This window comes from Protopterus annectens, chromosome 2.part2, assembly GCF_019279795.1.
Source record: "Protopterus annectens isolate FY-2018-M chromosome 2.part2, PAN1.0, whole genome shotgun sequence".
In the NCBI taxonomy this organism is placed as follows: Eukaryota; Metazoa; Chordata; order Ceratodontiformes; family Protopteridae; genus Protopterus; species Protopterus annectens.
In genome coordinates, this window is record NC_056730.1 from 1,080,168,082 (window position 1) to 1,080,181,109 (window position 13,028).

General features: G+C 37.8%; 1 protein-coding gene across 1 annotated transcript in view; it reads right to left on the reverse strand.

The window, feature by feature from the left end:
• LOC122795879 (protein FAM166B-like) overlaps positions 1 to 13,028 on the reverse strand; it is a 246,353-nt gene that overhangs the window by 90,985 nt on the left and 142,340 nt on the right. The window contains exon 3 of the mRNA XM_044064298.1: positions 8,211 to 8,542. Coding sequence (XP_043920233.1) covers positions 8,211 to 8,542 — 332 coding nt within the window. The remainder of the gene's footprint in view (positions 1 to 8,210; positions 8,543 to 13,028) is intronic.

The following is a 13,028-nucleotide window of genomic DNA, read 5'->3' on the forward strand; positions in this document are numbered from 1 at the left end:
TGTATTAGAGAAAACTATTAAAACAAAAAAGTATTGGTGTTGTCGATTGAAAAATAGCTATAAATGCAAAGGTAGGCCTATTACTACCAGTAAAGATGTGAAGGAAGTGTTACTTAAATCGTGTACATCAGCATGCTTCAGATCCAACTGAGGTTGATAAATACGTTGCTTGTAGTAAATTAAGACAAATGTCTAAAGAATGCAGACATACACCTGCCTTATTGGTAGATGGCGTTTTGGCTACTACTTCATTGGAGAGTGTTGTTACATTACCTACTCGTAGGTCTCTTTTACAGCGTGTACATAGAGAGAGGCAAAAAAGTTTACTTATTCATCTTAAACCCTACAGTACATTAAGTTCAGTTTCCTTAGATGATTTTAAATTGAAAGAGTCTACTTTTATTCAAGAACGTAAGGTAGATATTCATTCTAACTTACATGTTTTGGTATTCACAACTAAGGAAAATCTAATTGATCTCTGCAAGAGTGAAATTTGGCTCATGGATGGTGTCTTTTTAACTAAAGGCAAGTTTTGTAGACAGTTATATAGCATTCATGCATTAATTTCACGTAATGATAATCAAAATGTGTTCCCTTGTTGTATTGTCTTATGATAAAAAAGTCCTTCAAATCGTACAACTACATGTGGGAATGTGTGTTCACATTATGTATACTGTTAGATGTAAGTCCACATGTGAAGTTTATACTATGTGATTTTGAATTAGCTGCCATAAAAAGTATAGCAGCTAATTTTAGTGATGTCAGCAACAAAGGATGTTTATTCCATTTCTCTCAGTGTATATGGTGCAAAGTACAACAGTTGCAACTATCAAAGTTGTATGGCAGTTGTGTTGAGTTTCAGAGAGCTGTAAAGGAGCTTATAGCATTAAGTTTTTATCGGAACATTAGGTCATACCAGCAGCATTTAAACAGTTAGCTAAAGAGTTTCCTGTAAAGGGTAAAGAACTAGTGTGTTCCTTTTCTGATGTATTTGTTTTGGGTTGTATAAGGAAGCAGTTGACTCACTCTATAGCATTAGGTAGGTTTCCTCCTATGTATCCTGTTTCGTTTTGGAATGTGTCAAGTTTAAACGATAGATCTTTGCCGAGAACACAAAACTATGTTGAAGGTTGGCATCGGCGAATCAGATGTCTACTTGGAAAACGAATTTCCGATATTCCATGTGTGTTGTCTATTAGAGTGTGAAAGACATTTGCAGTCTGTACTGTCAAAGAAGCAGGAATATAACAGTGCTGAGTTTCTTTGTGCTGTAGCTATGTTGCTTAAAGTATGAATGCATGGTTAACATCTGCATAATATGCACCATTTAGTGATTGGGATTTATATTTAATTTACTTATTGTTTATTTTATTTTTAACATTATATGCACAAAATGTATCTTGGGTGTCAGTATTAGGTATGTATGGTACTAGTGCGTGGATCATGTAATATGTATCATAGTTACATACACGTCAGCACTTATAGGTGTTTTTTATTTTATTAGTTTAGTTCCTTATAGTATTGCACCAGGTTTTGTTTGCTGGCCAAATAAAATCATTCGACATTCTGAGATTCAGGATTTAAGTATTTTGCTATTTTCTGTTTTCACTCTTTATGTGTCGCTTATTAGGTGTTCACTCTAACGTATTTTCGACTTGCTAATATAGACCCCTCCTATCCAATCATCAAATTTACTTTTAAAACACTCAGTGTTAGGTGAAAACCTAATATCAATTGGTATATTAAAACGCAGTTTAATATATTTATTTCCATTTCTTGTTTTTCCTCAAGGTATATTTTTTCAGAAATGTCAAAATATTTTTTCTGATAAGTACTAGAATTAAACAAATTGACAATTTACCAGTGTTAAATCCCTATCTACATGATATTTATTCCCAGGGGTACACACATCACAATGTTGCTCTTGTTTTGCGTTGGATCTTTTAATGGAAAGTGCTCAACCAGTCTTTTTACACTCCTCATCTCATATTGGAGATGCCAAGAACAACCTTAGGGAACAGGGACTCATGTATTTTAGGAACATTCACCATTAGAAACTTTGCTGTTGAAGCTGGTGTATCTTAGGTGTTTTGGTCAGATTTAAATAAACAATTCATTGTATCTATTTCCAGGGTGTTTTGCAGATTGTACATGTCAAAATCCATACTGGTTACTGTGGATATTGCTAACAGCTACATATGAATGGATCACAAGAAAATGGAGTTATTCAGCTTACAACTTCCAGTGACTGGATTTTCATTCTTCATGACATTTATATAGCAGAACATTTTACCTTATAAATGAGGCATTACCTTAAATTGTCTATCTGAGTTTTGGCCTAAGTCAGGAATACAATGGGGTAGACATCAGGGTGTTCAAATAAATTCTGTCAGTGATATATTGTGAAATATAAGTATCTTGCTTTGGCTTGTTATAGTGTGAACCACAATTATTGCTAACTATTTTTGTACAAAATGGAATGCTGGTTCTTTACCCTGGTTAGTTGTGCTAAAATAGAAATACATTTTTGTGTGATTTACATAGGTATGTGCTGACATAAAGGTTTCATGGACAGCTCAACCAAAAAAACACTAGCCAACACCTATTTGCTCCCTTTTCTGATATACAGGGCCCCCATTTTCATTAATTTACATAAAACTTGGCAAATAAACTTCAGTCTTGTTATTACAAGAGATCCAGATTTGCCTCTGGCACACCCTATCCCACACATCACTGCCATGCCCTAAAATAACTAAACTGGCTCGATTTTCCTCACCATCTTGACTTCCTGCAACTATCTCTAGCACACAAAATGATATACAAACTTGGCAGTTGTCCTGCCTTAAAATCAATACTACACTCTTGCATCCCCACCAGAACCCTCCATTCTGAAAACAAACAACTTGTAACTGTACACAGACGAAAAATAAGGGAAGGCCACTGTCTTTACTCCTATGCAATTGCGAAACTATGGAATACCTTACCAGTTAATATCAGAGCCATAGACTGCCTCAAGAGTTTTAAGCTCACACTAAAAATACACCTTCTTAAGTACCATATATGTCTTCGCACTTTACCAGAAAGATTATCATTTTGACTATTCCTGTTATATTTCAGTATAACTTCCACCTACATGTATTGCCAATCTCACAATCAAGTCTTTGCCATAGCACTTGGAATTTCTCTAAGCACAGCATGTTTATTCTGTTCGGTTCTTGTAGTATCTTGATGAGTTTCACTGAGTCTAGTAGAATCTTCTACAGTCCTGTTGAACTCTTGTACAACCTTGTATATTCTTGTGCAGTCTAGGATAGTAATCTTGGAGTCTTACACAGTTGTGTATAGTCTTTACAGTATTGTTGAAACTTGTTAAGTTTTACAGTGTTCTCAAACCTGTACAATACATCAGCATTATTTTTAAGCTTTTTGGGTTCTTGCAAGTAGTAATCAGCTGAATGAATCCTGTTTTCAAATGTAATTTTTGTCCTTCGTGCCTTTGGACAATCTGCAGAAGATACAGAAGTAGAAGGACAACTTGAGCTGCTTGTGCTTTCTGTGTTTTTATGTTGGTTTTGATAGCTTTTGGATTATTTTTTTAATGAAATGATTTTAGGTAAACAACCCTTCTTGCCAGAAGCCACAACCTGGCTAGGTTGTGAGCTTTTGCAGTGTTGTGTTCGTAACTATGGGTTTTAGCTGTATTTATTAAAGGGAAGAAGACAGACAAATGCTTTCTTTTCCTGTGGAAATGGTCTGGGCCTAGATGGCAAAGAGCAACATGAACCATGAAGACCTGAACGTTCTACATATGAAAGAACGGGAAAGGTGAAATCAAGAAGTTCAGCAGAGCAGAGAAACCCTTCCAGCAGATTCCCCTCTATTTGCTGAACCATATAAAGTTACCAGCAAAGAATACAAACTGCTCAGTCATATACATCGTAATCTATGAAACTATGATGAAATTAATGATTTTATAGGAGACAGATCATTACAGGAACTTGATGAAATCCCAAAGCATGTCATCCCATCTACCACAGATGAAAAATCCAACCAAGGTTGTTTTGGTGAACAAGGTCACAGCAACTCCCACCAGAGCAGTAAATGGACCCCTGAACACTTTCCAATCACAGAAATGTTTTGGTTGAAGTCATTGTAGTAGTCAGAGGGCTAGTAGTAATAGTAGTAGTAGTAGTAGTAGTAGTAGTAGCAGAAGTAGTAGTAGCAGTAGTAGTACTAGTAGTAGTAATAGTAGTAGTAGCAGTAGTAGTAATAGTAGTAGTAGTAGCATTAGTAGTAGTAGTAGTAGTAGTAGCAGTAGTAGTAGTAGTAGTAGTAGTAGTAGCAGCAATAGTAGTAGCAGTAGCAGTAGTAGTAGTAGCAGTGGTAGTGGTGGCAGTGGTAGTGGTGGTAGTGGTGGTGGTAGCAATGGTAGCAGCAGCAGTGGTGGTAGTAGCAGTAGCAGTGGTAGTGGCAGTGGTGGTAGTAGTAGCAGTGGTGGCAGTAGTGGCAGTAATAGTAGTGGTAGTAGTAGTAGCAGTGGTAGCAGTGGTAGTAGTAGTAGTAGTAGTAGTAGTAGTAGTAGTAGTAGTAGTAGTAGTAGTAGTAGTAGTAGTAGTAGTAGTAGCAGCAATAGTAGTAGCAGTAGTAATAGTAATAGTAGCAGTAGTAGTAGTAGCAGTAGTAGTAGTAGTAGTAGCCAGCGGTATAGTCGTGATTTTTATAGTAGCAGTAGACATAAAAAAGTCAGCATGCCTTTGAACACTCCAAGTCTCACTTTTTGAGTCCTGGAAATTTGTCTGTCTCATCTTTAAGCTGTCGTCATTCAGGTCACATGGGCCAGATTATCACAGTAAGGAACACTGATGCTCTAAAGCACCACGTGATCCTGATGGAAACTGTGACTCTCCTTCTAGAGTTCATTAATTTTCTTCCAGTGGACAGTACAACAACAGTCCTTCCCTCCATTATTGATGTCAAAGTCTAGCTCAATGCTACAAAAGTCACTGCCCATGCGAGACCTATGGATGGATAGGAGTCCAAAGAACTAAAGTTGCCCTCTGAACACTACAGTAGTCAAGGTCATAGTAACAGCCTGAATGAGTTTAAGCCTAGTAAAGCCTCTCTCACCAAACTTAAAATACCATCTCAGCCTCTAGATGCATGAATATCTGCTGATGTTAGCTTTGTGGATGAGATACTAAAAGAAATTACTCAGACATGGCCACCACCTCTAACTGCTATTCATAATCCTTGCAAAACACAGCCATCAACATTTCCATTTCCTACAAAGAGAGATATAGTGCCATGTCAAAAACAACAAGCAATCATCAGTCAAAATCTATACTTAAAGATGGCCTAAACCTTAGTAGTAGTGAGGACAGCAATGGAGAACAGGAGTGTGAAAAGTTTGTATCAAAGAATATATTGAGAAGTTCTGGACCGCCACATCATAACAGTGAAACTGCAGAAAATTCCAGAGAAGACACCAGTAGTCACAGTGGATCAGAAAGTAGTTCTGGATCAGATTCTGACAGTGAAAGTAGTTCAAGTGACAGTGAAGCAAATGAACCTTCTCAAAGTGCTGCATCCCATCATCTTTAAGCTACAAGAAACAGAACCATGAACAAATATCTAGCAGTGGTTTTGGGGACCAGAGTGTGTCTAAAGATTCTACTTCTTCTGCTCCTGGAAGGGACTCTAGGCCATCACAGAAATGCTCTGAGAGCAGCAAAGGATGACAGAAATCTCCTGGTCAAAGTGATAGCAGTATGACACAGAGAAGGACAATGGGGAAAATGCAGCCCAAAAAAGGGAGATAAGGGAGCTGTCACTAAAGAACTGAGAGGTGGACTAAAGGTTGAAAGTGAGACAGCTTCAGAAATTTCAACTAGTATACCTTTAAATCGGGAGATTGCAGCTACAAAGGGATCGCAAAAACCTAGCATAAAGAAAGAACCAAAATCTTACCCTCAACCAGCAGGAGAGAGGAAAAAAAGCTTCCCTGTAAGCCTTCCCAAAATTCCAAGGAATTTGTTGAAACAGACTCCTCATCATCTGAGTCAGATGAAGATGAAAGTCTCCCTTCTTCTTCACTGGCTGTTAAGTATTCTGATTGCAATAGGACCCCTGTAAGTAATCCTTGTACAACAGAGGAGAATAATTTTTTCCGTCACCAAATATTCTCTTCTATGGATGACAGAGGACTTCTTTCTTCCCTCAGTGATCATGATGAGAGGTACTTTGTACTGTCACTTATTGTTAAGATTAACTTGAACGTCTTATCTAGAGTACCTGGAAGACAAAGAAATCTAGCAATCTCAAACTTGAGAAGTGCTCACAAGACAGCCATGTAAGAGAGTCGCAAAAACATCTTCAGACAGAAGTTCTGTGAAAGAGAAGAGAAAGCATAAGAATGAAGAAGAAACTGGAAGCAGTGACACCAAAAAAACAAAATGGAAGAAAAACATGTGTCAGGTCATAAGACATTTAATAGTAAGGAGTCTATGAAGCAGACTATTGTGAAAAAAAAGGAAATTCTGTCTTCACCTGCCGCATCTGCACCAAAGAAGGACCCTAAGTTGGAGCTTCCAAATAGAAAGAGAACCATCAGTAAGTTTTCTAGTGTCTTGTAAAATGTTGTCAGTCTCTGCATAGCCCTATATTCCATTGCACAATGCTTCAAAAGCCTTATTATGATCTTATAAATCTACAACAATTGTAATTTATTGCTGTATATTATGCATCTCACAGAGCATGAACCTAAATGTCTGTATGTGTATTTTAATCTTTATATCAAGTTGTGGAGCTTTTCCCCCTGGGCCCCTGCTGAAAATGGGTTATGTAACCCAGTCAAACTATCCCAGTTAACAAATGTTAATAAATAAATAAATATCTATGTAATTTTAGTGTCTTAAACCTCACATTTATTTTATAGTTCTACTATATATAATGTAGATGATTATGATAAGTCACTGATCAGAATCAAGATATTATGCATTCAAGACATAAATGCCAATAAATTTACCTTGAGAGTGAATCCTGAGAGATGAATTTTAGCATCAAAGTCAAGAACACATCATAATTGTTATGATAAAAAAGACTCAATCATAATTCTTTATACTGCATGGAGCTTTATCTGTTCAATATGCAATTAGGTACACAAAAAAGGTATAGGAACACTGCAAGCAAAAATGAAGTGCCTTCCCTTAAACAGCAAACTGCTATAAAAGCTATTAGGCAGTTTGTTTGGGCACACTTTTAGTTTGTAACTGTGGCAGAGTGAAGTTCTTGATAGCTTTTAAAAGTCAACTTACATCTGCACTGCTCTTTGCTGGCTGGCACTGTCCTTTGCTCCACACCTGATCTGAAAGGCACTTAGATGTGCTTAACAAATGTTTTTTAAGCACCCCTAAATATTATTAAGGTCAGGTCTTGCCCAATTGAAATGTTTAACAAGTTTATCTTTTCCAATATGTGTGTATTTCCCAGTATTCCATGCACTATGCCTGATTAATACATGTGCATATTTACATGAAGGTCCAATTCTCATGAAAAAGCAGTAAAATATTCATAAAATAAGCAAAAGAAAAATGGATCTTCAAGAATTAACTGCGAATTGTAAGTATTGCATTGTTTTCATGTTGAATTACTCCTAATAAATACATGCTCGATAGAGTTATTTTGCTGTTTTATTTTCAGTCTCTGGCATCTCTTTTATTTATGACTTTGCTTGTATTTAGGTAAAGCTGCATGATTTAATTTAGAAATGGCCTATCTAATCATCAGTTCACAAATACGCATATATAGATAACTAATGCTAAATCTGCAATACAAATGTAAATATGGTAATTTAAGAAGTCAAATGTGTCCATACTATACTCACACAGCACACTAAACTGCATAATTACCTAAGCAAATTTTTTGAAGACTGGATTCTCAAACTGAATCCCGAATCGCTTCATGGAAATGTAATCTGATTGAAGATTATCACAAAAACATGAAGGCTTGAAATGCTTGCTAACTTTTAGATGGGTTGTAAGTCACATGCCCATTGAGGACCTTACTATTTGCCGATGTGTAATATAGCCACTCACACTGACTGCAAATAAATATTGTACTCATTTAAGATTAAATTTTAAAATTATTCTTTTTTTCAACTGTACATGATAAACAATGCAATAATAGTTGAAAATAAGTCATTCTTACAATACCTTATCTTTGCCTCTTGATTCTTGGAATATACCTGGTCCTTGCAATGATCTGGTTGCATCTCTTGATGTATCTAAAACCTCATGTGAATCTTTTGATTCTTTGAATAATTCTGGAGGGGGTCTACCTCTTATTGATGTCCTCTGTAGGCTGTCAAGCCTGGTCACTTCCTTCAGCATACTATTCTGCTTAGTTACAGCTGCAGTTTCTGGATCATGTAACATGGGTTTGATTTCTTCTATCGTCTCAATCGCTGCTGTAGTATGAGGGTTGTTATCATACATGTAGTGCCTTAAGGCATAGTAATACTTACCACTTCTGGGATAGAAGTAACCTGAAAGTAAAGAAATATGATGAAAAAAGTTAGCTAATAGAACCAGTGCCTTGCTTTCCATTGTAATTAGTGATAACACAAGTTTAAATTGAAGTGCAGTTAGGCCTTTATAATCACTTAACATTTTGCATGCCAGCACATTATACATAATTATATTTTTATTATTTTCTGTTATTTTCCATTTTTTGCAAGCTATCCATTTTCAACTTCACAGTAGAGTGCCCCTCTTTATGTTCAAGTTTGCCTCCTGGACCAACATTAGTGATATTCCCCCCCCGTACTGGAATAACTATGTTCACATATAGACTAGGCAGACCACCCACAGTGAACTGAACTCCTTTAAGGCAAAGCTACACGTATGCTGACAACCACAGGTTGCTCTGGAGGTAGACCATGGAATGGCAGCCAACATCTACCATCCATCACATGAAATGTAAGGTCAGGGAACTGGAAAAGAGTAGCCTTTACTAAAGGTCCCTGTTACACTGATATATATGCACTGGTCTTCTACACAGGGAAGGACAGTTGTCATATGATGCTCAATGTTTTCCTCCTAGGAAGTCTTTCACTTTGTTTATTTGCCTGTCTGAAAGGTGAAGAGTCTGTGTGATCCACTGTTAATGCTGAATACACTTACTTGAATTTAGTGCATATTTAGAAGAGTTTTGCCAGTTTGCTTCTATCTTTGGCTTAACAGACTCACAGAGAAACAGAGAACACTAATGACTTTAAACCTTTTAGTTTAAATTTGCTAATATTACAAAAAAGCAGTGGTTTATACTGAACTGTAAATTAAAATGAACTCATTTATTTAAAAAGGTATAGCAAGTGTTGTTGTATAATAAAATTGCTGCACTTCATCAGTAAAATAATATTCTCAATGCCAGACCATTACACATTCATCTCAACCATCCCTTAGGTGCATAGCAGTCTTCAGTGGCTTGACCACTGAACAATTAGCAATTTATTTTGAGCACCAGTTTAAAATATGTAAGATATTGCCCTCTTATATCAAACATTCTCAAGATATTTTGGTAAACTTAAAAATTATATTATTTACCTCAGATGAAGGCATTAAGAATATTATTTCTGCACTGTAGAAGAAGAATACTTATATATACATGTGTATCCCATGTTAACAATGTGTTTTAGTTATCAAAAATGCATTAAACAATAATGTATGTTTTTGAACAAGATTTTTGCCATCATATTTGTGCTACGGTGATGAGCCAGTGATGGCCTCCAGTAATGCCACTGCTTACTTAGGTATTGGGGGAAACAGTTTACAACAATGTGAATACTGCCATGATGTTTTGATGTATTTTCATTTTATTCATGTTTTATATTTTTGAATAGGATTTTATATGATAGTCTTCCTGAATCCAGCAGTAGATTAAAATGTATACACATACACAAATGCTGTAGATATAGCCAATCTACTGGCTGACAGATTCAGTGAAAACTTCTCCCCTCTGTCCCCCCATAGGTAAATCAAGACATCCCCAGTATCTGCCCTCCCCACCCCTTATCTCTAGGGAACAGGTCATCACTGTCCTCTCAAAGGCAAAAAATACATCCTCCATGGGACCCAATAACATCCCAAGTTGCATCCTACATGAACTCAGGCATGAACTTGCAGCACCATTAGGCACTCTATTTAATCAAAGCCTGAGTACTGGCTTTGCCCCGGCCAAGTGGAGGACAGCCACTATCATCCCTTTACACAAAGGTGGAGCATCCACTGATCCAGGAAATTATAGACCCATCAGCCTAACTAGCCTGATCTGCAAGGCCATGGAATGGATTATCATGGACCTCATTAACAAGGACATTGGCAACCTCCAAACACTCGACCCCACACAGTTTGGCTTTGTCAAGGGGAGGTCATGTCTGTTAAATCTGGTTGACATTTTTGAGACAGTCACCAAAGCCATTAATGAGGGGAAGATGGTGCACACCACCCACCTTGATCTGGCCAAAGCCTTCAACACTATTCCCCACTTGGGCATAGTAGATAAACTCTCTCAACTAGGCATCAATCCATATGTTACCAGATGGGTAGCAAACTGGCTCACTGATAGTACCCACCTAATCAAAATATGGGAAGCCACCTCGAGCAGTAGACCCGTAACAAACAGCGTACTCCAGGGATCAGTTTTGGGGCCTCTTTTATTTAGGATATACTTCTCTGAGGTGTAGGCCAAAACCAGTGGGCTATGGCTGACCAGGTCTGCAGATGACTGCAAACTGGGTGCAGTCATCAATTCCCCAAGTGATGTGGACATCTTCCAAGAGGGTTTCACCCAAACAAATGACTGGTGCCAGAAACATGGCTTCAAGTTGAATGCCAAAAAATACATCCTCATCCCCTTTGGGGAGAGTGACATCCCCACATATTATCACATTAATAACAATGTCCTAAGTACACCATCAGTAGTGAGAGATTTGAACACCCAGGTTGATAGCAACCTGACTTTTGACCACTGTATTTCTTCCATTGTATAGAAAGCATTCTATATGGCCCACCTCATAAGTAAGGGTATCTCATCCATGGGCAAAGAGGCCACAACATCCCTGTAGTCTTCCCTCATAAGGCCAATTATTGAGTACAATTCCCCCTTTGGCATGTACCTCACAAAGCACATGCAGCAGCTGGACAGACCACAGAGGATCATCACCAGGAGAATCCAGGGCCTCAAACATCTACCCTACACAGATAGGCTAAAAGCCCTGACCCTCTACTCAGTTTCATACAGACTCCTCAGAGGTGACCTCTTTCTGGCATACAAAGCAATCGCAGACCCCGCCTTGATGGGACTGCTGCATATCCGCAAGTCAAGCTCCACTCGTGACCTCAACCTGGTCTGTGATATCAATAGGACTTGTTGATGGGACAGATTTGTGTCCCAGAGACTCCCCCATCTATGGAACAGACTCCCTCTCCATGTCAAGCAGAGTACCTCATTATCCCTTTTTAAGCGCAACCTGGATAACGGGATGGTAAACAGAAAATACACCCCTGGGATTCCACCTGTGCCCCTGCTGGACAGGGGCTTTGGGTGCTGACTTGCCTAAACATGGGCTAAACTCTTGTCTAGACTTATAAGGGCCTCAGGGCTAATAGCCAAGTAACCTCTTACGATCTTATGATCCTATGATCCTATAAGTGATTATGGACTAAATAGTATAAACTCTTTAGATACAATTTTTAGATAGTTTGTATTTAAAGATAAAAGTGAAACTGGAAATAGACTATCCCATAATGCAATGAAGGAAAATATGTACTTGTATGTGAACAGCAAGCATCTAAAGTTCATCCACAGTTAATGAAGCAAAATGTCACAAAATCTTGCTTTGTGATAATTTCAAGGATGCACTCTTCTGATGCATAATTTCAAAGTAATATAAGAAAGATGGGGACAAATTTTATCAGAGGAGGTAAACCAATGAAATGAGTAATACAGTCAAGAAGATGGTCAACAGAAGGCCAGGAGATCATCCAGAACCCTTATTTTTCTAGAGGTGAATATGTTTTATTAGAACATAAGAGTAAACAAAAAGTATAAATTGGACTTTAAAGGTAGCATCTCAAAAGGATATGTAACTAGTAAAGGATATCATTACCAGAAATTGGTATATCCTTTCAGGCCATACACTATTCATAACATTGATTGGTGCACCTCTTAATATTTGTATAAAAAGGGTGTGACATTTTGGGTGATATTCTATCTACAAATGACGGAATGTGAATGATAAAAATAGGTACTTACGTATTATCGCAACCAAATTTGCGAGGTGGTGTACTGTGTAATGCTTTCCAGGAAAGCATGTGTGTTTATGGAAGAAGGGCACTGTGAAGTGTGACACCCTATTAGGACCCATTGTTTGCCATATACAAAGAGGAATAATCTGAAATTTCCTCTTTGCAGGGAGTGCTCTTGTCTGAATTAGACACATAACTGCTGCTTCGCAATGGGCGTCAATGGAACTGCGAGCAGAGTGAACTGGTTCTCAACAACAGAAGTGCTGCCTTTGAAACGCGGTTAAAAGTGTTACTTGCCACTCCCTGACAGGCAACTTTCGTTGTCATGATGACTGGTGAGTAAAACTGAATGCATTTATTCCTCATAACCTTCCCTTTTTGTAACATCCGACTAAGGACTGCAGGCTTTTGGATGCAGTGTAATAGAATGAGTGATCGCTTTACTGATAACAGTCAGCAAATAAAAGGTATGATTTCTTGCCATCACTGCGACTGCTGTGTGTTCATTTGTCTGCATACTTCATTGGATGAACTTTGGCTCCCAATGTAAGTAGTAAGCATTTACCAGGATATTACATCCAAAAAATAATGGTCATTTATCCCTGCTGTCACAACGAGCAGTACTCGTTGTGATCGCTGTATTCATTACATGACGTCGGTAAAGCACACTATCCAAAAACCTGATTTTGCCCCCTTATTTCTCTTCTAAACCCATTAGCAACA